At 42.7% G+C, this 27,044-nt stretch overlaps 1 protein-coding gene across 1 annotated transcript in view; it reads right to left on the reverse strand.

Annotated features, from left to right (window-relative positions):
• OSBP (oxysterol binding protein) overlaps nucleotides 1-24,285 on the reverse strand; it is a 40,096-nt gene extending 15,811 nt beyond the window's left edge. Inside the window, exons 1-9 of the mRNA XM_003826362.7 lie at nucleotides 23,787-24,285; nucleotides 18,886-19,094; nucleotides 16,985-17,235; nucleotides 10,147-10,345; nucleotides 9,790-9,892; nucleotides 9,337-9,391; nucleotides 9,015-9,146; nucleotides 2,534-2,779; nucleotides 2,129-2,249 (exon numbers count right to left, since the gene is read on the reverse strand). Coding sequence (XP_003826410.2) covers nucleotides 2,129-2,249; nucleotides 2,534-2,779; nucleotides 9,015-9,146; nucleotides 9,337-9,391; nucleotides 9,790-9,892; nucleotides 10,147-10,345; nucleotides 16,985-17,235; nucleotides 18,886-19,094; nucleotides 23,787-24,148 — 1,678 coding nt within the window. The 5' untranslated portion in view covers nucleotides 24,149-24,285. The remainder of the gene's footprint in view (nucleotides 1-2,128; nucleotides 2,250-2,533; nucleotides 2,780-9,014; nucleotides 9,147-9,336; nucleotides 9,392-9,789; nucleotides 9,893-10,146; nucleotides 10,346-16,984; nucleotides 17,236-18,885; nucleotides 19,095-23,786) is intronic.
• Nucleotides 24,286-27,044: the final 2,759 nt, after the last annotated feature.

The following is a 27,044-nucleotide window of genomic DNA, read 5'->3' on the forward strand; positions in this document are numbered from 1 at the left end:
ACATATCCTCTCCCTTGTATACTTTAAATCATCTCTAGATTATTTATAATACATAATACAATATAAATGCTATATAAGTAGGTATTATATATTTTTTGGTCTTTTTTTGTATCATTATTTTTTATTATTTTCCCCCTCAGTATTTTCTTTTCCTTTTTTTTTTTTTGAGGAGTTCTGCTCTTGTCGCCCAGGCTGGAGTGAAATGGCACGATCTCAGCTTACTGCAACCTCTGCCTCCCGGGTTCAAGCAATTCTCCTGCCTCAGCCTCCCGAGTAGCTGGGATTACAGGCACCCACCACCACGCCTGGCTAATTTTTGTATTTTTAGTACAGACGGGGTTTCACCATGTTGGCCAGGCTGGTCTCAAACTCCTGACCTCAGGTGATCCGCCTGCCTCGGCCTCCCAAAGTGCTGGGATTACAGGCATGAGCCACCACACCCGGCCCCCAGTACTCTCAGTCCAAGGTTGTTTGAATCCATGAATGCAGAATACCCAGGTATGGATGGCTGACTGTACCTAACCACCCATGGAATGAAATATAATTCATCCCTTTAGAGATCCTCAAGGGGCCTCTGAAACTCTTCTCTATGGTGAAACATCACATTGCAATACGGCCACTGACACCCAAATTCTGCAAATAAGATGTTAACATCTCAGGCATTTACTACTCTTAAGCTAATACTTCAGAAATTGTTAGCTGCAAAGACAATTAAGCATGTAGAAGCTTTTTAAAGGTCCTTGGTAAAGATCAAGACTGATGTATCACTTAGTCTCCTTTTCGTTTAGGGACCTTCTGCATATTAACCATGAAATTAGAGGTAACACTGCAATTTCTTTTCTCCCTTTACATATGTTAGAAAACATATATGAACTTTTTTTCTGGCTAATTTCTAGTTTGCACTATGTTTGCTGCATTTGTGTTTCTGAGCAAAGGTGAATTCATTAAAGAAGCAGTCTATATTGCAATATTTAAGAACTGTAGCTATACCTCGTGAAAGACTAGAACCTGGAAATGGAAAGCCACCAGGAGCTCAGGGAGTTATGGTAAGCTCTGTCTCTTGGGAGCTACTTGTTTTCTCTAACTGCTTTGTGCTTTGATCTCTTTTTGTAGAGCAGCTTTTACTCTTCAGCACACACTTGGCCAAACATGGTTGCTCTAGTTCAAGAAAGCATTGAGAAGCTCTATCATACTTTTTGAATAACTGGATTTCTTCTAAGGTATAGGATCTCTAACATTGTATACTAGGATTCCATTCCCAGGACTGATCCTGACACAAAATTAACTTGTAATCCAATAAGAGTTTTTGTTTTTTGGGTTTTTCCTTTTTTTTTTTTTTGAGATAGAGTTTCACTCTACAGTCCAGGCTGGAGTGCAATAGTGCAATCTCAGCTCACTGAAACCTCCGCCTCCCGGGTTCAAGCAATTCTTGTGCCTCAGCCTCCCGAGTAGCTGAGACTACAGGTGTGCACCACCACACCCAGCTAATTTTTTTGTATTCTTAGTAAAGACAGGGTTTCACCATGTTGCCCAGGCTGGTCTTGAACTCCAGAGCTCAGACAATCTGCCTGCCCTGGCCTCCCAAAGTGCTAGGATTACAGGGGTGAGGCACTGTGCCCAGCCCCAAGTCAGATCTTTTTAAAATAAAGTTTCACTGACCTAGAATTCAGCCATTACATAAATGATACCTAACCCATCAGGTGGAGGAAAAGGGAGGAAGGAGAGGAGAAAGCGGAAGGATTAGCTAAGAAACCTAACCTTGCAATCATGAGTTCTGATTTACAGAGAGAACCTGACTGCCAAAGTAAGGAAGAAAACACCACCAGTTAAGAGACAGAATTTTTTTTTTAATGCATGCTAGAACTTGTGTTCTAAATAGTGCTTAGAGATGCGTTAAATATAGCTAAGAGGATAAAGAATTTAGGACTAGATGGGTCCTTAAAGAGTTTCTAGCCTCCACACTCATTTGATAGCTGAAAAGTTAAATACCTGCCCAAAGCCAGTTAGTGAGGGTCAGTGCTCGAATCAGACCTCCTGTCTCCTGACTCTTGAGCCAGTGACCTCCTCCATCGTGCCAGAAAACCTTTCATTCTAGGAGCATTAATTCTGACAAAGATGGTAACCTTACCGAGGGGCATAATGGAGAGGTATTTGCCTCGAAACTTGCTGGTGATTTTGATTTCCTGACGCAATGTCCAGCCATTTTTGGACTCAGCATGGTGCGCAGCAGCAGGGGGATGATGACTCACCTTGAAGAAATCAGGTTCAAATTAAGACGGCAGAAAGGAGAAGAAAAGATACTGCCTATAAATTGGTGAGAAACACCAAAATTCACACTTGACGTTTTTACACCCACAACAGTAGGTGAATCCCAGAACCTCCAGGGTCTCCAACGCTGAAGTTCTGAAGAAAAAGAATAAAAGCTGGGATGACGGGGACTAGAATTTCTGCAAACATAAGACCCAGGGGATTAACCAAAAAATCATCTCTTTCTTCAGAAAGGAAATGCGTTATGGTCCTGAGGTTCCTTTACCTGTTCACAGAGGGATCGGTACCCATTCTCCTCTAATCGGTCCAGCTCAAAGGTCTCCCCAAGCAGTGGGTTGAATGGCTTACTGGTGCGGAAGACAGTAGTGGAGTAGGAGGACACGGTGAAAGCTGCAACATAACAGAGCTGTTCTAGAGAATTCTCACATTTTGCAGCTCGGTCTAACAGCTCATGGTATTCCAGATCTTCAGTAAGGCGCTGAAGCATGGACAAGGGCTCATTAAAATTTACCTGTAAGGAAAAGAACAGATATAAAAACTATGCTCACTCATCTATAAGAGACAGTTTAATTTTTTTGCAGTTTAGGAAATAAATCACTGGGAAAAGAGGGCTTTGCTCAGTAGAGCGGCTCTAATATTTAACCCACAAACAACCCATTCTCCTTGTCAACTGTTCATGTCTGTGAGTGGCAGAAATCACTGTTTTCATTTCACTAACTGTAAGCTCTTTGAGATGGGAACCATGCCTCTTCTGTTGAGTGCTACATACCCAAGATCCATCAGTGACTGGCCCACAGAAGACTATCATCAAATAGGTGTTGGATGAATAAGTTTTTAAAAAAAGAAATGCAATGTATTTTAGCACAAGTATACCCAGAGAGGAAATCAGGTATTTAACTTGGAGAATGAAAGAAACAGTAGTAAATTATAAGTACAGCTATATCCTGACTAGTTATAAAAGTTAGTTTCCACCCTGGACAAAACAATTGCTAAATCTCAGTTCAGTTCTGCATCAGGCCAGGATTCTGATTTCTCCTGAGGCTGGATAATTGTGTTTCTGGGAGTGAAGTGCTCATGATGGGGGTTGAGAGGGGGCTGTGCATGCTCTTACCTTTCTAATTCTGAAGCCAGCTTAAGGCGACCAAGTACTGGATAAAGCAAGCATGTGTGTGTTTATGTGTGTGTGCCAGGAATTGGGGGCTTCTGTTGGGGGAGATGTTCATTCATTCATTTATTCACTTACTCATTCCACAAATATTTATTGAGTACCCATGTGTGCCAGACCCTATGCTACCCACTGGATAGAGAGAAGTTAACAAGAGAAGCTGACTTTTTTGGGGAGTGGAGGGGTAGGGAGTGAGAAACATTGTTCATGCTCCCCACCCATCTACTCCCTAAAAAAGTCAGCTTCAAAATTAACTTTGAAATTTTAAATGATTTTACTATGTAAAAATTCACTATAAAACAAGTCAGGTTCCCAAGTGAGTCCATAAAGCTTATTTAATTAATAATATAGATGAACAAGTCTAAATATTATTAGCCTGAGTTCTAAGTCCAGAGAACAAAAGAAGAAAGAAAAAATTCCCTTTTTAGTGAATGGTTCTGGCCTTAAGCAACGCTTTACTTAAACAAACAAAAAAAACACAATACTTTTCTTTCTGATGTTCCATCTCTTTTGGCATTTTTGTTCACCCTTCTACCCACCAATCTCTGAGCTACATATTACCCTAATATTTGCTATCCCCCCACCCCCCGCTCAATCATGAAATTAATATCGTATAATTTTTAACTGTAAAAAACTTTAAAAACAAAGTATCAAGGAAAAAATTTTCTTGAAATGAGATCACCACTATTAACATTTTCAGTTTGTTTCTATACATTCATACATTTTTAAAAGTAATAAACTTGGCCACGTGTGGTGGCTCATGCTTACAATCCTAGCACTTTGGGAGGCTGAGGCAAGCGGATTGCTTGTGCTCAGCAGTTTGAGACCAGCCTGGGAAACATGGCAAAACCCCATCTCTATAAAAAAAAAAACACAAAAATTAGCACGGTGTGGTGGCGTGCACCTGTAGTCTCAGTTACTTGGGAGGCTGAGGTGGGATGATGGCTTGAGCCCAGGAAGCAGAGGTTGCAGTGAGCCAAGATCATGCCACTGCACTCCAGCCTGGGCAACAGAGCGAGACTCTGTCTAAAAATAAATAAATAAATAAATAAATAAATAAATAAAATTCATAAACTAGAGCCTGCTTTTTCTCTGAGAAATATCCCAAATGTTTCTCTGTGAACATTTTCCAGTGAACACAGAGCCACAGGGCCAACAACACTCATCCTTTGAGAAATAGGACCCACCAAAACAGTGTGCCATACCCCAGAGCCCTCTTCCCTACACTGAGAGACAAGCAGTATGATGACACAAATGCACACTGAGGGGTGGCGCGCTGCAAAAGCCATAATCCTCGATTCTTTTTAAAGAGGGCACTTATTAACTACACCCAATAAAATCTGTCCGTGGCAGAATTTAGACAATACGAAGTAACATTTCCATACATTTTGAGGAAAACTGGGGACAGGCAGTGTACTCCACTGGTGGTACTAGACATACCAGCAGTGCATGGGACTAGAATCAGCACATTGCTATCACTGCTTTTCACACACACACAGCCTTGCCCATCAACAACCAGTTTCTCCAAAAGTGCCAAGCTTCTTATAATGGTCATTTTATTACTCAAAAGCCAAACAGGGAAACAAATGAGTCTGAGTATTTAAAGTAGAAGGAAGCAGGGAGCTATACAGCTGATGAAAAATTGGGCACCCCAAAAAAAAAAGACAACCCAGAGATTAGCAGCAGCAGGAAGCCATAACCATTGGTAGGGTGGAAAGATGGGGAGAAGCAGCAGTATTACTACAGCCTAGAGGTGGGGGTCCAAGAGAGGAGGATCAGGAGAATGTAAAACATCAAGGCAGGGCAGGCCTCTCCAGTGAAAACTAGAGCCACGTAGGTGCGCCAGAGCACCACTCAAGAGGGCATAGAGGGAGAGACTTCCCACGGTTATAACCTCCTACTGGTATCTTGCATTAGTGAAGCCCAGCCAGACTCCAGTAGCCACGGAAGCCTGAAAAAACACTTCCCAGAGGGATTAGTTTTCCTGTGTTACAGCCTAGAGTAGGGGAAGGGTGAGGACTTGATCTGCGGGCAAACAGGTACAGGATTGTACATTCTTAAAGGCAAAATCAACAAGGAACTAATGGTAAAGGAGGACAGAGAAGTCACCTAGACCCAGAAGCTATTTCTTTGTGTTTTTTTTTTTTTTTTTTGAGATGGAGTCTCATTCTGTTGCCCAGGCTGGAGTGCAGTGGCACAATCTTGGCTCACTGCAATCTCCGCCTCCCAGATTCAAGCAATTCTCCTGCCTCAGCCTCCCGAGCAGCTAGGATTACAGACGTGCGCCAACATGCCCAGCTAATTTTTATATTTTTAGAGAGATGTTGGCCAGGCTGGTCTCGAACTCCTGACCTCAAGTGATCCGCCTGCCTCAGCCTCCCAAAGTGCTGGGATTTTTTTACAGGTGTGGGCCACTGCGCATGGCACCAGAAGCTGTTTCTAAGCAGGAACTACATTACTGAGACTGCAATGACATGCCTTTCCAGTCCACTTTCCCACTACTCCCTTCAAGGCACCTAATACTCCAGACAAGTGGGGTTTCTTTTCAAGCCCCCAATAAACTAATTATTATTTTAGGTTTATCCTAAGGCTACTCATGGCCTTTTCTTATCTGAAGGTCAACCTTTTTTTCTTTTGAGACAGGGTCTTGCTCTCACCCAGGCTGGAGTGCAGTGGTGAGATCATGGCTCACTGCAGCCTCAACCTCCCGGTCTCAAGTGATCCTCCCACCTTAGCCTCCCAAATACTTGGGACTACAGGCACACATAACCATGCTGGCTAACTTATTACTATTTTGTTTTGAGAGACAGTCTCGCTTGTCGTCAAGGCTGGAATGTAGTGGCACCATCTCGACTCACTACAACCTCTGCCTCCAGGGTTCAAGCCATTCTCATGCCTCAGCATCCTGAGTAGCTGGGGCTACAGGCTCGTGCCACCATGCCCCACTAATTTTTTCTATTTTAGTAGAGACAGGGTTTCATCATGTTGCCTAGGCTGGTCTCGAACTCCTGAGCTCAGACAATCCACCCATCTTGGTCTCCCAAAGTGCTAGGATTACAGGCATGAGCCACTGTGCCCAGCCGAATTTTTTATTATTTTAGAGACAGGGTCTCCCCACGTTGCCCAGACTGGTCTTGAAGTCTTGGGCTCAAGCAGTCCTCCTGCCTCAGTCTCCCAAGTGTTGCGTTGCACCCAGCCCAACACTTCTCTAACAAAAATTCTACATATTTGTACATAAACCTATTTGTTTTCCAAGACCCAGTTAATTAATTACTTCGACATTTGCTAAATGATTTATACATGCCAGGCACAGGGCTAAGCATCAAGGTTATAAACACCATCAAGACGTAGCCCCTGATCACAAGGAACGCAGTCTATGAAGAGGCAGAAACCACATATTGGTCCATAGCTTCAAGAGGGTAGGGAGAATGCCTTCTGCATTTTTGTATGCTTAGTAGCTGGCTGTGGACAAAACCTGTAGCCACTCGCCCATCCCCACCATCCATTCTTCCATTCTTCTACAACTGGTAGAACCCTTAATTTTTCACAAGGCCATGCCATCCAGAACAGAAGTCTTCATTTCTAGCCTTCTCTCCAGCTAACTGTGGCCATATAGCTAAGTTTTAGCCACACAGATTTAAGTGATAGTGATTTATGCAACTTCCAGGAAGCATCTTCTTGGTTTTTTGAGACAGAGTCTAGCTCTGTCACCCAGGCTGGAGTATAGTGGTGCGATCTCAGCTCACTGCAACCTCCGCCTCCTGGGTTCAAGCAATTCTCCTGCATCACCCTCCCGAGTATCTGGGACTAGAGGTGTGCACCACCACACCCGTTTAACTTTTGTATTTTTAGTAGAGACAGGGTTTCACCATTTTGCCCAGGCTGGTCTTGAACTCCTGACCTCAAGTGATGCACCTGCCTTGGCCTCCCAAAGTGCTGGGATTACACGCATGAGCCACCGCACCCAGCCAGGATGCACCCTTAAATGGTACAGCCTTTCCTCTTTTTCCATTTTCCGGCTAGCTGGAATAAGGCTCTGATGACTCAAGCTGGAGCGGCCACTTTGGGCCTGCGGACTGAGGCCAAAGGCAGCAGAGCCCCAGGACAGAAAGAAGCCTGGCTCTGACACCATAGAGTATGGCACTAGCCCTGGACCACCTACTTCTGGGCTTGAACACAATAATGAGTTAAGCCAACATTTGTTTAAGGCAGAGGTTGACAGCTTTTTCTGCAAAGGGCTGGATAGCAAATATTTAGGCTTTGAGGGCCATATGGTCTTTGTCACAACCACTTAACACTGCTGTTATAGGATGAAAGCAGCTGCAGATGATACGTAAATGAAAGAGTATTATTGTGCTCCTATAAAATGTCATGGATGTTAACAACTGAATTCATCTAATTTTCACATCACAAACTATTATGCTTCTTAGATGGTAGCCAGAGTTGGCCTGAGGGCCTTAGTGTGATGACCCCTGGCTTAAACTGATATATTTTGAATTTTTTTTTTGTCTCCCCAACCCCACAGTTGGCCCCATGAATTTGTTTCTTTAATAAATTGAACCTATATCTTCTATACCTAACTGAAAACTAGCACAACATCAGGCAAATAGTAGGCACCCAGAAAATGCTTGTGAAATGAACAAGCAGTGATACACACTGTTTACACCATCAACAGTGGAACTTGTTGGAGCACAAAGGAGAGACATTTCATCCTGACAGGATGCACTGGAGGAGGTTTGCTGAAAAAGACACACTATAGCTGCATCCTCAAGAAATGGGTATTAGCCACAGCAGAAAAAAAGTGGCAAGTGTTGATAGGGAACTGACAAAAGTCTAGGCAGAAAGAGCAGTGTGTACAAATGCCCTGAGGGAAAGGACAGGATGCCTGAAGGAAATCCTAATGACTAGAACTTGGGATGCGTGGGGTAGAGCCTCGCCCATGGGGAGGAGTTACCAAGCCCCCTAAGGTATCTGGACTATGATGAAAGCAATGAAGATCCAGTAAAGGATTTTCAGCTGAGGACTGACATGACTACATTTGACATTTTTCAAAAATCACTTTGACAACAGTGTAGACAGACTGGAGGAAGACATGATGGGGCAGAGAGGTCAGCCCAAACACCATCTTTGCCATGGCGATGGTCATCTGTCTGGTTTGAATGAACGATTTTTGCTTATGTGTTCCCTAAGCCTTTGTCTGTGTCGTACTTTCCATAATACTATCACAGAAAATAATGTTTTCTACCTGTTTTCATGTCTGTCTCTTTTAAACTACACACGTCTTGAAAACAGAAACTATGATGTATTTATCTTTGCATGTCCCCAGTGCATCTAGCATAGGAATTTGCTCAAAAATAACTGCTACTGAGCATATACATCTGATTCTAGGTGATCTAGGAACATATCAGATCCAGAGCCAAAATTAAAGCAGCTAAATTTATGGAACAGTTTATGATTATAAAGGTAAAAAAGACCATGCCACAAACTGCCGCACAAGTGGGTGGGGCTGTCATATCAGCACTCTTCCCACTGAGGCTTGAGAGGAACTCCTGGCAGCAGCTCCAGTGTGCAAGAACCTTACCGGCATGGGGATCTTAGAGAGTTCTTTTCCAATGCAGTTCTTCATGATGCTCCATAAATTGAGGCTATAGTTTGGCTTGTATGGTATTCTGGTTCTCTTTTCCTTTTTGGTCTCCTCCAGCTGATGCTTGTACTGAGAGCAAAACAAAGCCATTCAACCACCCACAAAGAACAGAAAACCTGGTATTTATAACCTTCCCTTCCCCCGTGCTAAAAAAAGAAAAAAAAATCAGTTCCTCTTAGCACTTCACAAAAAAAAAAAAAAGTCCTTGGGAATCACAACCCACGTCCCTCACCTCTGACATCTCCCATATAAGAATTACCTGTTCATCAAGGCTGATGTCACTGCTGGCTCCACTGATATTGCTGCCAGTACGTCTGTACAGATGGGAAACACAGGAGAATTAGAACAAAGACCAGAACTAGAGTGTGGTCCTGGACATTTCTTTACAAAGCAGAATGCCAAGTACACTGTATAAACTTATTGATGGGTGATCAAATGACGACATTTAAAATAGGAATGAATTTAAATATCTCTGGAGAATTTGTTTACGTAAAAAAGCTGACACTTTTTCACTTACTTAAGAAAAAGGGCCCATTCTACAAAGAGATCTTGAGACAAAAAAAAAAAAAAAAAGGGAAAAGGGCCCAGATTCAATATTGACAATTATAATACTCTCACTGAAATGTTTTTAACCTTTTGATGGTTAAAATATGATGGTAAAATACGATGGTGAAGATATGTTTATTTGCTTCAACAATCAAGGATAACTCACTTGTGGCCCAAATTTTCAGGCATGGTAATGATCTCAGGTGCATCAAAAAATTCATTCTCATCATCTTCATCGCTCATGTCCCCTTTGCCAGAGCAGCACTGATCTACAAGAAGAAAAGTCCCATTTGTTGACTTTGGTTATCTTTACCAAATGTCTGATATGGCAAGTTCTTTTAAATACTAACCACAAACACAGCAAAAAATGGTAGAAAGCAGTGGAAAATCCAGAATAAATCAATGGGTTCCAATTCCATTTCACATGACTCATTGACTGTGAAGAGTTTGGAGTTTTCCTATCAACTGCAGAAAACCATCTGGCTCACCTCAGACCAGGCTACCTGAGAGCTAAGTGTCTTACCTTTACCAGAACCCACATTGCCAGGAGTGTTTGCCGGCAGCACCGTGGCTCCTCGGAAGGCCCTCTCCAGGTGATTATGCTGCTTCGCCAGCTGCTCGAGGGTTTCTTCCAGTCGGATACGCTGGTCTCTTTCATACTGTAGTGACTTTTGCCATTTTTTACTATGGGTCTGGGCTAACATGAGGAAATCTCTGCAGGCCTGTATGGAGAAAGCGTTGACTGTGTCACCTCAACTAGTCAGAGTTTCCCCTCAGGCTTCTGCAAGCCCATTGAGTAACCTTATTCTGGGAACTTTTAACTGGCAAATTACAATGAAAGACTTTCCCTTTTACGCCAAGGTATCAGGGACAGCTAGCTCCATGCTGAAATCAAGGTCAAACCCAGAAAAAAAGTAAATATGGTTGTCATGGTTCTTTTACACTTTCCTGGTCACGAGAACCAAACAAATGCCAAGTGAGCAGTAAACCTAGACGAAGTATTTGTGACAACATCAAAAAGAGCAGGTATGTGAACTGCACCAAAAGTAGAGAACTGCTGACTGAAAGAAGGATGAGGGCACACACAGGATAACTGCTTTCAACAAATTCTTGACTAAACTCAAGTAACTGAAAGCTAAGGACTTCAGACACTGAGAACAGAGAATCTACACTGAGGTAGACCAAGTATGGGGAAACTCATTTGGTTTTTATTTTGGCCACTAAGAGAAACAACTGACCTTAAAAATTAGGAGCCTTCAGTGTGCAGGAGGAAGGGTTAAAAAGAAAAATATTAGAAGCCTACTTGAAAAATCAAAGAAGAGATTTAGAGAAAAAACCCACAAATATGATTATATCAAGTCCCTCCCCAAGTGGCTCCCCACTAACATGAGGATCAAATACTAACTACTGGTTATGAACATAAAGAGACCTTCATAATACGGCCATCACCTGCCTTGTATTCTCCTCGCCAGGCATGTGTACTTAGCACTGCACCCTACAATGCAGCCACACTGAACTGCTCACCATTTCTTGCACACAGATTTCTGGCACAGGCTGGAGTAGAGTGCAGATCACAGCTCACTGCAGCCTCAACCTCGTCAGGCTCAGGTGATCCTCCTACCTTAGCCCCGCTGAGCAGTTGGGACTACAGTTATGTACCACCATGGCCGACTAATTTTTGTATTTTGTAGAGATGGAATTTTGCCTTGTTACCCAGACTGGTATCGAACTCACGGACTCAAGTGATCTACCCATCTCAGCCTCCCAAAGTGTTGGGATTACAGGCATGAGCCACCGTGCCCAGTCGTGGACACAGATTTCTTTCAGGCCTACATACCTCAGCATATGCTATTCACTCTACCTAGAATGTCCATCCCTATCCCCTGTTTCTAAGAAAGGGCAAATCTTTCTTTAAGATCTATGGCAAATGCTACTTTGTGACATCCCCCCACCAGTCTCATAAGCAGCCAGTCTCTTCTCTACATTTCCACTGCATTTTGCACAAACTTCTATTTTACACATGCACAGCAGTATCGTGACTGATTTTCTATCTCTCCAGATGGATCACATGCAATTTAAAAACACATTTTTGAGCTTATTCATATATAGATCTCCAGCTCCTAATTTAGTTGCTCTGTACATAATAGGGATCTGATAAAGTTTGCTTAATAAATAAATAAAGGAAGGAGGCAAGCAACGTAAGCTTAAAAATCTATTCCCTGTTACAGAGAAGCTAAAAGGTAAACAGGATATTTACTCCCATGGTTTCAACCACTGCCTATAGGCTAATGGCTACTAAATCACTAATTCTAGCCCAGCACTTACTGAGATTCAGAATAGAATATCCAACTCCCTATTCAACGGCTCAAAGTAACTTCAAAATTAATGCATCCCAAAGTGAACTCATCACCTTCAGTTTTTTTTTTTTTTTGAGACATGTTCTTGCTCTGTCACCCAGGTTGGAGTGCAGTGGCACAATCATGGCTCACTGCAGCCTCAACCTCCCAAGTTCAAGTGATCCTCCTACCTGAGCCTCCCAAGTAGCTGGGACTACAGGCATGAGCCACAATGCCCAGCTAATTTTTGTAGTTAATATAGAGGTGGGATTCTGCCATGTTGCTCAGGCTAATCTTTCAACTCCCAGGCTCAAGTGATCCACACCTGGGACTACAGGTGTGAGGCACCACACCCAGCCTCATCAATTTCCTATGTTGTCTCTGCTTTTCCCTTTGATGTTCCCCAATCCAACTTTCAGGGCCCTCCCAGTTGTCCAAGCCAGAAAATTAAGGGGCATCCTTCTCTTACTTTTGCTTCCTTCCTCACAGCCAGTTATCAAGTCCTATTGATTCTTCTTTAATATTTTAAAAATCTGTACATGTCTTTCCATCCTCCATACTCAGAAACAGTACAGAGTGCATACTCTGGAGTTGGACCGGTGGGGCTCAAATCACAGATCCATCCCACTATCTAGCTGTACAAATAAGGGTAAGTTATTTAACCTCTCTGTGCCTCATCTTCCTTTTCCATAAACAAATAGTAACAATAGAGTAACTACCTCAAAGAGTTGTTGTTTTACATGTAAGCACTTAGAACCACATTAGGCTCACAATAAACATTCAATAAGGTGTTAGTTATTATAAGCTGGGCATGGTAGCTCACGTATGTAAAACACTTTGGAAGGCCAAGACAGAAGGAGTACCTGAGACCAGGAGTTTAAGATCAGCCTGGACAACATACAAGACCCCATCTCTATATAAAAATTAAAAAAAGATATAAAAATTTAAAAAAGAGGCTGGGTATAGTGGCTTACACCTTTAATCCCAGCACTTTGGGAGGCCGAGGCAGGCAAATTACCTGAGGTTAGGTGTCCGAGACCAGCCTGGCCAACATAGTGAAACCCCATCTCTACTAAAAATACAAAAATTAGCCAGGCATGGTGATGCGCGCCTGTAGTCCCAGCTACTTGGGAGGATGAGGTAGAAGAATTGCTTGAACCCAAGAGGCGGAGGTTACAGTGAACCAAGATTGTGCACTGCACTCTAGCCTGGGTGACAAAGCAAGACTCTGTCTCAAAAAAAAAGTTGAGTGTAGCAGCTCTGCCTGTAGTCCCAGCTACTCAGAAGGCTGAGGAGTGAGACTCACTTGAGCCTGGGTGCTCAAGGCTGCAGTGAGCTATGATGGTGCCACTGCACTCCAGCCTGGGTGAGAGAGCAATACTCTGTCTCTAAAAAAAAAAAGAAAAGAAAAAGGCCGAGCACAGTGGCTCATGTCTGTAATCCCAGCACTTTGGGAGGCCTAGGCAGGTGGATCACAAGGTCAGGAGTTCAAGACCAGCCTGGCCAAGATGGTGAAACCCCATCTCCACTAAAAACACAAAAAATTAGTCGGGTGTGGTAGTGTGCGCCTGTAGTCCCAGCTACTTGGGAGGCTGAGGCAGAAGAACTGCTTGAACCCGGGAGACGGAGGTTACAGTGAGCTGAGATCACACTATTGCACTCCAGCCTGGGTGACAAAGCGAGACTCCGTCTCAAAAAAAAAGAAAAAAATTATGACTGCATCAAAATTGGTCTCATCTTCTAATCCACTACTACCAAGCTTAGTTGGTATGATCTGCACCCCTTTCTCTCCCCCACAATTAACTCCTCCCAAGCCTCATGCTAGCTACTTCCTTGCTCGACTAACAGTCAATTACCAGCAGTTCCCAGACTTTGGGGAAAGGGATAGATCTGAATATCCCATACCACTACCTGGATCAAAGCTTCTCCCTCATTCCCTTTTATTTCATTAATTTGTTTATTTATTTTTGAGACAGAGTCTCGCTCTGTCGCCCAGGCTACAGAGTGCAGTGCTACGATCTCAGCTCACTGCAACCTCCGCCTCCTGGGTTCAAGTGATTCTCATGCCTCAGTCACCATGTCTGGCTAATTTTTTTATTTCTTTTGGTAGAGATGGGGGTTTCACCATGTTGGCCAGGCTGGTCTCGAACTCCTGACCTCAGGTGATCCACTCGACTCGGCCTCACAAAGTGCTGGGATTACAGGTGCAAGGCACCATGCCTGGCCTCATTCCCTTTTAGTAATACTGACTGTAATTAAAATTTGCCAGAGACAATCATATGTCAGGCACTTTGCCGAGCACTTCACATCAATTATCTGACAAAAGCCTTTCAACAAGCCTTTGAAGTATCTGCTAGTATCATTACCATTTACAGATAAGGAATTGATGTCACAGAGGATGCAGGTTGCCCCAAGTTATACACATAGGTCATAGAGGCAGTTGGACAGGATGCAGGTTGCCTCAAGTTACAGAGATAGGTCATGAAGGCAGTTGGACTCCAGGCCCCAAGTTCTAGCTTGCCTTTCTTCATAGGAAGACTCTCACTGCTCCTTCAGAATTTAGTTGAGGAAATTAGAGAAATTTCCTAGTCTGAGCCAAATACTTCCAAAGTGCTATACCATAGCAGCCTGTGCTCATTTCTATCAAGTCACTCAACATAGTCCATAATGATCCCTTTAATTCTCCATCCCTCACTAAATAGTGATCTTCCTGAGGACATGGACCATATCTGCCCTCAGCAATATCCACTAGCACAGTTCGTGGAACACAGCTCATGCTCAATAGATGGCAGATGAATATACTAAAAGTGTCAAATTTAATTCTCTGATCAGATTCACTTTGACAGTTAGAAAAGCTCTACCCTAAGCAGTCAAGAAACTGAAACGGCCATAAAAAAAACAATATCATGTCCTTTGCAGCAACATGAATGCAACTGGAGGCCAATATCCTAACTGAATTAATGCAGACACAGAAAAAAAAAAAACACATCTTCTCACTTATAAGTGGGAGCTAAACATTGGGTACACACCAACACAAAGACAGAAACAATAAACACTAGGGATTCCAAAAGTGGGGAGGAAGAGAACCAAAGGTTGAAAAACTACCTGTTGCATACTACGTTCACTACTTGGGCAATGGGATAATTAGAAGCCCAAACCTCAGCATCACGCAATATACCTATGTAACAAACCTGCACACGTGCCCCTTGAATCAAAAATTAAATTAATTTTTAAAGAAGTAATTGAGTGAAACATATTCTTCCTTTGATATAACTTTGCCCGTTTAGAGCTGTGATGCTCTAGCATGCTAATTTTTAACATGTGTATTATACTTAAGGCCTTGCTAGTATCATACTAAAAGGTACAAAGGAAACAACACAGGGATAAAAAAATGTATTTTAAGCAATAACTGGCTAGGAAAAGGGCACAGGCAGTGCAGCAAGAGAGTAAAGAATGAAAACAGAACTCATCTCTGACTTCCAAGAGATCATTCCCTTTAACACAAACTCTGGACACTTAGAACTTAGGGAAGAATTTCCCCAAGGAACAAAGATGAGTACATTTTCAAGAGAAAAATTGAAACTAAAGGTTTAGGTTTATAAAGGGATGCTTTACTTAGCAAAATTTTTACATCAAGGTAAAAAAAAAAATTATGGATTGGGGTGTTCATCTGATTTGGATAAAAGGTGGCATTCACTCTCAGGAGACCATTGTGCCGAGTTGTTTTATTTAAAAAGTATACGTATTTACTATTTAATTGACTGTATGACTTAATGAGGTTTTCCTGATCACAAGGGGACTGGAAAACCAGGCACACAGTCTCCAGGAATACACGACCAGACATCAGAAACACAAGCACCCTGACTGGCTGACTGGTCAGTCCTAGGAGATAATCTTCCTGCAGTCCCTAAGTGGAGAATGTAATTTGTCTTTTTACTTTGTGTGAATCACAGCACTGAAGATAGTGTTAAACACATCAGAAAAATGATGTTAAAATAAAGGTTATCCAACTATCTATTAAGTAAGAAAGGGGTTAAATGAGAAAAACGATACTTTCCCATGGTCATGGGAAAGTCTGGCACTAGAGAGGTAATTTCATCCCATTTAATTAGGAAAAAAAAATCTACCCTACATAATTTCTCACAGAGTACTCTTCTCACTTATGAAATGCCTTTGAATGTTTTTATGCAGAAGGTAATTAAAACAACCTGCCAGGCAAGAATCAGTAGAGGAAAAGCAGCACTGTTTAAACCATGTATTCATTTCATACGTATCAATACATCGGTAATGCCATGGGTGCTCTGTTTACTCAGAGTCTTGCACCCAAGCAGCTAAAATGTTCCGCAAACCAACAACAGCCACCCAAGTTAGGAGTCATAAGGAGGCTGAAGTTTTACCACTCTTTTTAAAGAAAAGTGCCCAAAGTTGAATATTTTGTCTTATCACCAAAATTATCCTCGAATTCAAGGACTAAAGATGGGAATAACTAGTACTATAAGGTTCTCACTAGTACCTGATCTAGCCTCCACTTACCACCCTTTATGCCTGAATGCGTTAGTAAAGTAAGGAGATGACTCCAACTTAAAGCTCAAAGAACATGACAATGGAAGGGACTCAGGGAGATCTTTTAGTTCCAACAGATGAAATGAGACAAAAATAAATAAATACATACATACATACATACATACATACATACATAAAATCACGACCTAGAGAAATTAAGGGACTCAGCTAATACTGATCAGATGTCCTAGTGGCTGCAGAGCAGTCAGTGAAGGAACCCTGGACTCCTGATTCCCAGCTGCAGCAAAGACCTCCTGATCACTTAAGCAGAGCATGAAAGTCATTCAATCTGTACAGCCTGTTCTATTTCATGCAGTAAACAATGTAACTTAAAGCCCTTGAGCAGTGAAGCAGGCCCTAATGTTCTGTGCTTTATCAATTACAATTTTTAGGCATTTGGGGAGAATTATGTTTCAAAGAGGGAATGAATCAAAAAGCAACACAGACACCATCTGCACTCACATTGATCATGGCATTGGATGTTATCCTAAAGAGTGTGGCTCGTTCGTTGACCTGTTTGATCTTTTCATTGCTCTCAGCAGGCAACTTCAGGGACTCCAGCTCACTGAGAGAACGCTGCAGAGCTGTGCCATGCTTAGCTATCAAGTCATTGCACGTGCTCAAGTCCTCTACTTTGCTAGAGAGGGTCCGAAGGGTATTCTGCAGCTCAGTCTTGTCAGTTTGTGAGACAGACTCTTCATCTCCTGATTCATCTGTAGGAATGAAAAGAAAGGTTATATGATTCCAGAACCAGGAGTGACAGTTGGAACCCTACCTACTCTGTCCAGAAACAAACCAACATTCCTCATGCTGTGTGCATTCTGACTCACTGAAAACTTGCCATTACCAGATGGTTTCTCTATAGTGTGGTCCACAGATCACCTGCACCACAAACACCCCAGGTCCTTCTTAAAGGGGCAGAGTCTCTAGGCCCACCCCTAGAGACTTCGATTTAGCTGGTGTGAGGCAAAGCCCAGGAATCTGCCTTTCTAATAAGCTGCCCAGGTAACTGACACACACTGAAGTTTGAAAACCACTGACCTACAATACAGAATGGAAAAGCTGAAAGGCTCTTGGAATTGGGAATTAATTACTGAGCTCCTTAACTCTAGCTTGATGATTCCTATCTAGTCCAAGCTAACTATTTTTGCAAATCCACTATCATCTGATAGGTGACTGATGGGACCTGTATTAAATGAGTTGAGAATCACAGTCTAGCTCTTTGTAGACAAAGTCCACATTACAAAAAAGGCCATTAATTTCTCTTCTGAAAGAGAGCTCAGAAACTTTATGACTAAAGCCACCATGAAAAGAATGCAAAAACTCACTTTAAATAGCTCTCCAATAATAAGTCAAGTACAGAAGCTATGTTGTACCTCTCACACTCAACACTTTGTAACTGCAAAGTGCTTTTCTAGCAGTGTCACTTCCTTTGGAGGAGCTAACATCGGCACTAAAAGCAAGAAAAAAAAAAAATAAAAAAGAGAAAAGACCTGTCCTTTCTGCTAGACAGAGAGACGGGGCCAAAGTCAAAATATAACTTACTACCAAACAATTTACAAACCAGTGAATTCTCCTTTCACTGATGAATGAACATACAGTATGGGAAATGACAGGGGATAAGATAACAAAGTCAGCAGATGACCATCTTGGTCAGTTCTAGGTAAACAAGCTCAGTATGATTAAACTATCAATATATCAGGAGAAAATTGTACCATTTTCCTTGAAGAATAATCAAAACTTAACTTGATTGCTCCTTTTAGTTAACCAATGCAGCAAAATGAAGATTTTTCATAGAAAATATCACATATACAGTTTTTGGCAGTCTACTAAAATTGTTTCAACTTAACTAACAAAGAGTTAAGTAAGAAGGTATCAGGAGAAAAAGCACGAATAGATCCAAATTCTGAGGAATAATATTCCCAAGACTGGCCCACCAATAAAATAATTATTTCTCAAAATTTTAAGGTAGCCAATTAAAAGGCAAAAGAACAACTGTTATGCCTCTAGGACAGAATTTTTCAACCTTGGCCAGATAATTCTTTGTTTTGGCGGCTGTTTGGTATATTATAGGAGGTTCAGCAGCATCCCAGGCCTCTACTCTCTAGATGCCATAGCACCTCCCTCCCTTCAGCTGTGACAACCAAAAATGTCTCCAGACATTGCCAAATGTCCCCTGGGGAGGAGAATCAACCCTGGTTGAGAACCATCACTCCAGCAGAAATACTGCATGAAGACGAGAAGCTTGAGACCTCTAGGAAATAGGTGATAATCAAATGACACAGCATAATGATGACAAACAAAATCTGTGCATAAAAGGGGCAAAAAGAAAGTTCCCCAGGCAGGTGTTCTTTGCTCCTGACCTGACTCTGCCAGCATCTTCACAGCTTTGGCCTTGGCCAGTTCCAGGGCTGTCACCCAGCGCTGCCGCTCAACTTCTGAACTAGCTTTCAGATGGTAGGTCTGAGCACCCCCATTGGAAATGATGAAGTTGCAGGAGTCCTCCACGGTAATGTTGGCTGTGGCAAGGTTGATGGTACCACGGCAGGTATGTCTCATTTCTGCCTTTGATCTGTAATAACAAGACAAAGCCAATTTAAACAGAAAGTTGACGGTTTATCCTTTATCACATTCCATTTCTTTTCATAACTCTGAGCTCCCTGAAAATATGACAGTCTTAGGAATCAGCAAGTTCTAGTCCCTCAAACGGGTCCCTAAAATTCACGAAACAATTAGTGGGGATTTCCCTTCAGAGCCTATAAGTGTTGTTTCTGAGTCAGATTTTTTTTTTTTGCTTTGCTGTCCCTCTTACCATTTTCTTTTTAGAAATAGGCTTTACAGGCCGGGCGCCCGTAATGCCAGCACTTTGGGAGGCCGAGGTGGGCAGATCACCTGAGGTCAGGAGTTCCAGACCGGCCTGGCTAACATGGTGAAATCCTGTTTCTACTAAAAATCCAAAAAATTAGCCAGGCGTGCGGGTGTGTGCCTGTAATTCCAGCTACTCAGGAGGCTGAGGCAGGAGAATCGCTTGAACCTGAGAGGCGGAGGTTGCAGTGAGCTGAGATCCCACTATTGCACTCCAGCTTGGGCAACAAGAGCGAAACTCCGTCTCAAAAAAAAAAAAAAAAAGAAAGAAAGAAAGAAATAGGCTATACTGAGGTATAACTACATGCAATGTTAATTTAGCAATTATAAAGGTACAACTGAATGAGTTTTGACAAAGGTACAACTGAATGAGTTTTGACAAACCACCACCACAATCAAGATGTAGAACATTTCTATCATCTCAGTAAGTTCCCTCACGCCCTTTTGCAGTCAGGAATTATCTTTTACTTAGCAAGTTGTAATTATAAATTGCCCTATAACCTCATGCAACAATCTCATTTCCTAAGAATAGCTCTATTTTATATATACCAAACCATCTCGCTCCCGACTGTAACTCAGCCCAAATGAGAACTCAGCCCAATGTTACATCATGCTTAGAGTTATATCGCAGAAGTGTAAAAAAAGCACCCTTAAATGTTTAGAGTATTAAATATTGGCTATGGTTCAAATGATATGAAATAAGAATAACTAGCTTTCTGGGGAAGTAAAAAGGAATCACCAAGTGTTTTAATCTTTCTGGAATATGTTCATTCCTAAGGTCCACCATACTCTACTGGTGGGAACTCCTAAGCCGTCTATTAATAGCTAGGAAAGATTCAGCAGATCTGCTCTCAGAGAACTGGGTGTAAAAATTTTCCCGATCTCTAGTGACTGACAGTTCTATTAATAGACTAACTTTTGAACTTTACAGCATTACTTGGTGACAACAAGCTATAAGACACTTCACATAGAATACCAAGCTTCACATAAAATATCAAGCTTCTAGCACAATCGAGTGTCTAACACAAACTGTGTCATTTCCCTACCACCCGCTGGTTATGCCCAGGAACCTGCATGTTGAGACTGCACTTTTCCCTGTCCAAATTGGAACACAGAGGTCAAAGTCCTTTGCCAACTGCCACAGTACAAAGCAGAGCCATTTCCCTTTCAGTGGAGTCAAGCAGCCAAACACACCTGGCATATCTAGAATTCCTGCATGCCAGAAATGGCACACACCCCATAAGATTTGGTATGTTTGAGAAAGTCTGGAAGACAGGTTTGTTGTTGTTCAATTTTTCACATGAACTGCTCTTCCTTCCTCAAATAGTATGGGAAGGCCAGAAGGGTCTCAATGAACTGGGCCATTTTCCATCTCCTGCACCTGCCACACTGTAACATGAATCCGTTTTTTCTATTCTTACCTCCCCACCCCCAAGCTTCAGTTACATTATGAATAATGCAGGCTGTATTACAGATGCACAGCTGACAGGCCAGCTCGCTCATGTTTTCTACTCCAAGTATACTACTTGGACCTTCCTCCACATTCCTCCTTATTGGAGCTTTTTGGAAACCACTTCTTAGGAATCTCTTCTGCCTGGGTCATCATTGTAGGAATCTCTTCTGCCTGGGTCATCATTGTAAACTAAAGAAGTTTCTCAAATTACAAAAAGTCTGTAGCAGTTTAAAAAATACCAAGGAACTCTGGGAGTAAGGCAGACTTGATCTCGGAGCTCTTGAGTCTGGGCAGATACACTTATGATTATAAATGATTAGTGCAGAAGCTGGAAAGACATGAATCTCAGGGTACAAGATAGGTTCTTCAGGCACTACAATATTAGGTGGTATTTTCTGGCCAGAAAGTTCTTCCCTGAAAAGGCTAGCTGAAATAGTAATTCAATCTCTAGAAGCTAGCCAGGAAAACTAATACTATGGCCTGTCACAATGTTTCTGGGAGAGTTGGGATTCTATATAAGGTTTTAAGTAATGGGACATCTAAGTAACTGAGTACGTAAGGAAGCCCAGGATAGGTAAAGGAAGTGGTTTGCCAAGGCCTATTAGGACAGCTCATCCGAGGATGGGTCTAGGAAGTACACAATCCCACTTAAAAGGAAAACAGCATTTTGGAAACAGCATATATAAGAAACTGCAGGTTTTGGAGGTATGAAAAGCAGGAGGAATGACAACTTGTCTAAATAATTCTTGGAGGAAGATGAGGACCAGAAGAATCCTGCAGGAAAAAATAAACTGCCAGTATACTTGATAGGAGGTATTTCAGTGCAATTTTGAGGGTAGTGCACAGATTGATAACTCTGGATCCCGCTGGTTTGTTTATGGGTGGGACCACCTAAGTTGACTAGGGCAGGCCTATGGCATATTTCCCAATATGTGGTTTGGTATGTTTTGGAAGGAGTTTTATATGTACTCAGACAGGTACCACTAGCTCTTGTAAGGGAGAAGTGAAAAGTGGTAACGAATACTTAAAGAGACAGCAACATGTAAGTTATTAGTGTCTAAGATCACTATTGATCAACACTAGTACTGATCAAAGAATCAACTGGCCTGGAAAGTGGATCCGGTAAGAACTTGGATGAGAAATGACCACATACGAAGGCCCTGAGGTGATATACAATTTTTGAAAATGCAAAAACAGTATTAATATTGACTTGCAACACAAGTCAGGATATAAATCAATTAAACATTAAAATGATGGTCAATAATAACAGGAAAACATGAACTTGAATGAGAGAAAAATCTGGGGAAATTAAAATTTTAGATTTGTAATCTAAGTTTAAATGGATGGTCCTGGATAAGTACTTCGAAAGGGTCATAATTAAAATCAATTCTGAATACAGTAATGCAAATGAAATATACAATTATTCACAACTGTTGATTAAGCAGTGAGGATGAGCTATCTAAGGCATTTTGCCCTGTAAGAGGACAGGTAAAAATGTGTTCCTGCCAACAACCTCCAACTCCCACCTTCAATTTCTCCTCAAAATTCTCTAAGAGCCAATACAGTGGAGTTGATGGAAAAGAGACTTGTTCAGCCTAACTCTCTGGGTAGCAGAATGATTCTTGGTGAAGGAAAAGAAATATAGAGTGAGCTGCTCTTCAACATCAGTGTTTTGGGTCTCAAAGAGGATGGTCTCCGGAAAAAAATATTTCAGTTGGAATGTCATTAAGCAAAATATCCCTTAAAGGAGACTTTTATACTTTTTGCATAAAATACACATAGTAAGCATGATCCATAAAATTACTTGCTATTGATAAGCAATTATCTCTGTAACTGACCGATTCATTTAACACTAACCTGAGTGAACAGAAGTAGTTTCAAATCCCAACTGCTCCAAAACCTTGGGAAAGTTGCCCATGCTAAGTCTGTTTTCCTCATCAGTAAGATGGGAATATTTCCCAACTCCTAGGGTTGTTGTTGGGAGTCAACAAAATACTATAATGAAATACTGTATATAAAACACCTAGACACATTGTCCAGCCCTCAGGAAATGTTTACGCCCTGTCCCCAAATCACCTATCTTAACTCCTCTATCCTTTTTAGCCCAAAAGCGTGCCATGTGATGGCCAGGTTATGAGTCACCATAAATATATATTAAACAGTCCAAAATAAACCTTGTTGAACAGAAGTAATCACACCAAAGACATGGATTCTTCTTTTAATAAAAGTTAATCCTAACTAACCAAAAAATCACAGAAATGCCAGATAAAACACTTAATCATTTCCACGGGAGGAGGTGGGGCAAGCAAAAATAAAAGCAGCACTGGGGTGCACATCTCCATTCTGGGCTGTCCAGAGGCCAAAGCATATGCAAAGTCTTGGAGAGATAAGGCAGAAAGGGGACGGAATACCGAAGCCACCCTGTGTGTGTGATGCCCTTATGTCTGAATGTGAAGGGAGCAAGGACGGGTACATCAAGAGCTACGAATAACCTTGAGTTTTGGAGACTGGGCACTGACAGCTACAACTTGGGACTTCCACTGTAAGTTCCTTGGGAGGAGTGCCTCGGGTTTCTTCTGCTGCATGTGTTCCCTTAGTACCTACACCGGTGCCTTGCTTGCAGAATTAACAATTGCACCCATGTGCTGGTGGAAATACAATGGAAGCACAGACGCTCACCAAACAACTAATGACTGGAAAGGCCGGGAGCGAAGGGAAGATAAGGCACCAAGAGTGGGTAACCCGAGGGGAGGGGAGGTGTACGTCCAGGGGCTTTTCACTTTCGTGACAGTGGGCTCCGACCCCTGGGCTGTCAATCCGCACAGATGACGAAAAGGGGCCTGGGGCAACCCTGGCTGCGGTGCCGGCTGGCGGTAACGCCGGAGCTGGGACTGTTGGCAGATATGGGGGAGGCAAGGTGAGCGACAGCGCCCCGGAAGCAGTTACCTGTAGTAGCTCAGGAGCCCGTTGCTCAGCACGAACCACCGCCGCTGGTAGCCTTTGATATAATTAGTCCATTTGAAGAGCCAGCCCTCTCGAGCCGAGCCCGAACCCCCAGCGCCCGAGCCGCCCGAGCCCCCAGTCGGCGGCGCAGGGGCCGGGCCAGCCGCCGCCACTCCCCCGGCCCCCGGGCCCGGGCCTCCCGCCGCCGCCGCGACCACCGTCCCTGACGCGGCCCCGGAGCCTGGCCCCGCATCTCCGCGGCCGCCGCCTCCTCCCACCACTGGGGGACCGGCGCCGCCGCCGCCAAGTGCTGCAATGGCTGCCGGGCCTGGCCCCACCACTCCTCTCAGCTCCGTCGCCGCCATGAGCCGCCGCCGCCTGGAGATACAAGACCGGAACCGCCTACGAGAGCCGCCGTCGCCGCCCGGAGCGCCCCACACGGCTACCGCATCAGCCACCGCCGCGCAGCGTCCCCGCCCCGCCCGGCCAGCCGCGGGGAGGAGGGCTCGGCCGCCGGGAAGAAGGACGTCGATTGGTGCCGCTGAGTGTCACTTGAGGAAGACCCCGCGGATATTGGCATTTCTCTCGGGCCTGTCATTCTACAGCGCCCAGTGAGAGCCTGGGGTGGGACGCGTCCGCCAGACCCACCTTTGATTGGTTCAGATAAAGGCCAATCAGACTTTTGGGGAAGCTCATTGGTGCTTTCCTGAAGTTTCCAGCGCTCAGGGAGGACGGGAGAATGCGGAATGCCCGGCCAATCTGATCGCCGATTGGCTGCTGTTTCCGCCATTCATTTCAGTTTATGCGCCTGTCACTGCCACGTCACCCCCTCCCATCACTCTTCTCATCATCCTTTTCCGCCCTCATGGATTGGTGGTTGGTATCAGCTGCTCCACCTTTTCTACCATTTACTGAACGAGTTGAGGAAAAAGGGAAGGAGTCTCGTCTTTACATCCTTATTTTCTTTTTTTATTGGTTGGCACCTATGCCACTCACGTGGTGGAGAGGCGGGGCAATAGTTGGAGATGATTGGTTCTGAGAATTGGCTGTGAAAGCGGCATTGCTGACCAGTGAGAGAGACCTAATGAGAGAGGAGCAGGCCGGGGCAACCAATGAAATCGGAGAAGAGCGCTTGGGGGCGTGTCCGCCTGCTTTCAGCCTTTGGCAAGTTGGTGGGAGGTGAAAGTGACTTGGCCTCTTAAAAGCGTTTTTTTCACGTGGGTGTGATGTCGTGTTCCGTTTTTCTGAATAAGAACTTCGTAGCTTCTTGTTAGGAAGAACCTGGAGGACAGAGTAACTCTCGGCAGTCAGCCCCCGCCTGAGGCTCTCTTGAAGGACCCCCTCCTAACTCGAAGCTGGACACCCAGATTCCAGGGGTGCCCAGAAGTAGCTTTTCCAGCCCTTCCTGGATCCATGGTCCCCCTAGTTCCCTTCCCTGTTTGCTCTTTATCGCTCCACACCCCTTGTGTCTTGATTCTAGACTGTCATATGCCTATACCGATTCTGTCCCCTTCAGAAGTAGATTCGCGAGGACCTGACTTTATGTGTCTCTTCCAGACCTAAAGGCCCTTGGTTTTAGCATCATAGGTGCCATGTATATGCTTAACTTTGAACAGAAAATTATTATTTTTTGTATCTTTAAACTGATAAATCGTAGTTGTACATATTTAACTTTGGACAGAAAATTTTTTTTATATCTTTAAACTGATATAGTTGTACATATTTTCAGGGATACATCTGATATTGTGATACATGTATTCAATGTATAATTATCAAATCAGTGTAATTGGGATATCCATCATCTCAAACATTATCTTTGTGTTGGGAACATTTTCTGCTATGCGTTCTCTTGTAGCAGGAAATCGTTATTTTTGATCAACTGACTATTCACACATTTGTGAAGATTACAAATTCAGTAACTAATGTAACATTTAGATGTAAGCTATTGTTGCAAATGTAACCTAAAGCGCCGTACTTTAGGGAATCTAGCATCTGTTACATTTTGCTAGTTTGAACAGGCAATAGAAATAGCTATTAGATACTGTAAAAGAAATTGACTTTCTTTGCCAATGTGCTTCCCAGTGTCAATAAATTAAAGTATCCTTTTTAAGAAAATCGTTTCAAAAGAAGCGAAGTATTTATTGAATTCTGGAGAGAGAATACTCTTTAAAAATCTGCAATTTTTACTATCAGGGATCATTTGTATAGCTCATTACTAGTGAATTTCTCTGAATGTGTAGAGCAAAATAAAATCTGCTATTAGATGTAGGCTATTTGGGATTAATTTTTTTTTTAACTGAGCTAGAGTTAATCCATTTAGGCTTGAGTCCTGCTTTTGCTACTTACTGGGTCTATTACTTTGAGAAAATTATTTAAGCACTCCAAGTCTCAGTTTTCACTTATGTTAAACAGGAATAAAACCTCACAGGGATGCTGTTGTGATTAAGTGCGTTTGAATGTGTTTGATAAACTGTAGATAGCTACAAACATGTGAGTTGTGTTGCCAAACACATCTCACAGGTTACTTGCCATCACAAAGGAGAAACATACTTTTACAATGGGGAGATCTGGCAGTCCCCACCTTAACCCAGTTATCCAATTTAGTATCAGTAACCCCTGGACAACCAACATTTTTATGAGGTTCCCAGTGTGCTGCAGCATGAAGTATACAGCATCACTTAATGGTGTTTTCTTGCCAAAATACTGAAAGTTAATCTAATCAAGGCTTTGGATCTAAACTCCAGTTTACTGGGCTGGAGGAACCAGTTGAACCATAACCCCAAGGAGATAATCAGATAAATCAAGAACGTGAAGCATTCTATAAGACAACTATTTTATAGAAGATAAGACATAAAGATCAAGGAAAATCAATGTCATAAAAATGGTCAGGGGTGATTGTTCTAAATTTGAAAAAAAACTTTAAAAGATACAATCAAATGCTTAATTGGATTCTGGTTCTGAAAAAGCAGGCTTTTAGACATTTTTGAGACAATTGGGGAAATCTGAAAATGGACTGGTATCAGATGTTGTTAGTTATTACATTTGTTCATTGTAATAATGGTATGCTGGACATGGGGGAAAACATCTTTACAACTTGGAGAAACGTAGGAGTGAAGAGTTATGATATCCGTAACTCTCTTTGAAATGGTTCAGCAAAAAAGAAAGATAAGAGACCAGTCTGGGCAACATAGATAAACCTGTCTCTACTAAAAACAAAAGCAAAACAAAACAAAACAAAAAAAATTAGCTGGGCATGGAGGC

This window comes from Pan paniscus, chromosome 9 (assembly GCF_029289425.2).
Source record: "Pan paniscus chromosome 9, NHGRI_mPanPan1-v2.0_pri, whole genome shotgun sequence".
NCBI lineage: Eukaryota > Metazoa > Chordata > Mammalia > Primates > Hominidae > Pan > Pan paniscus.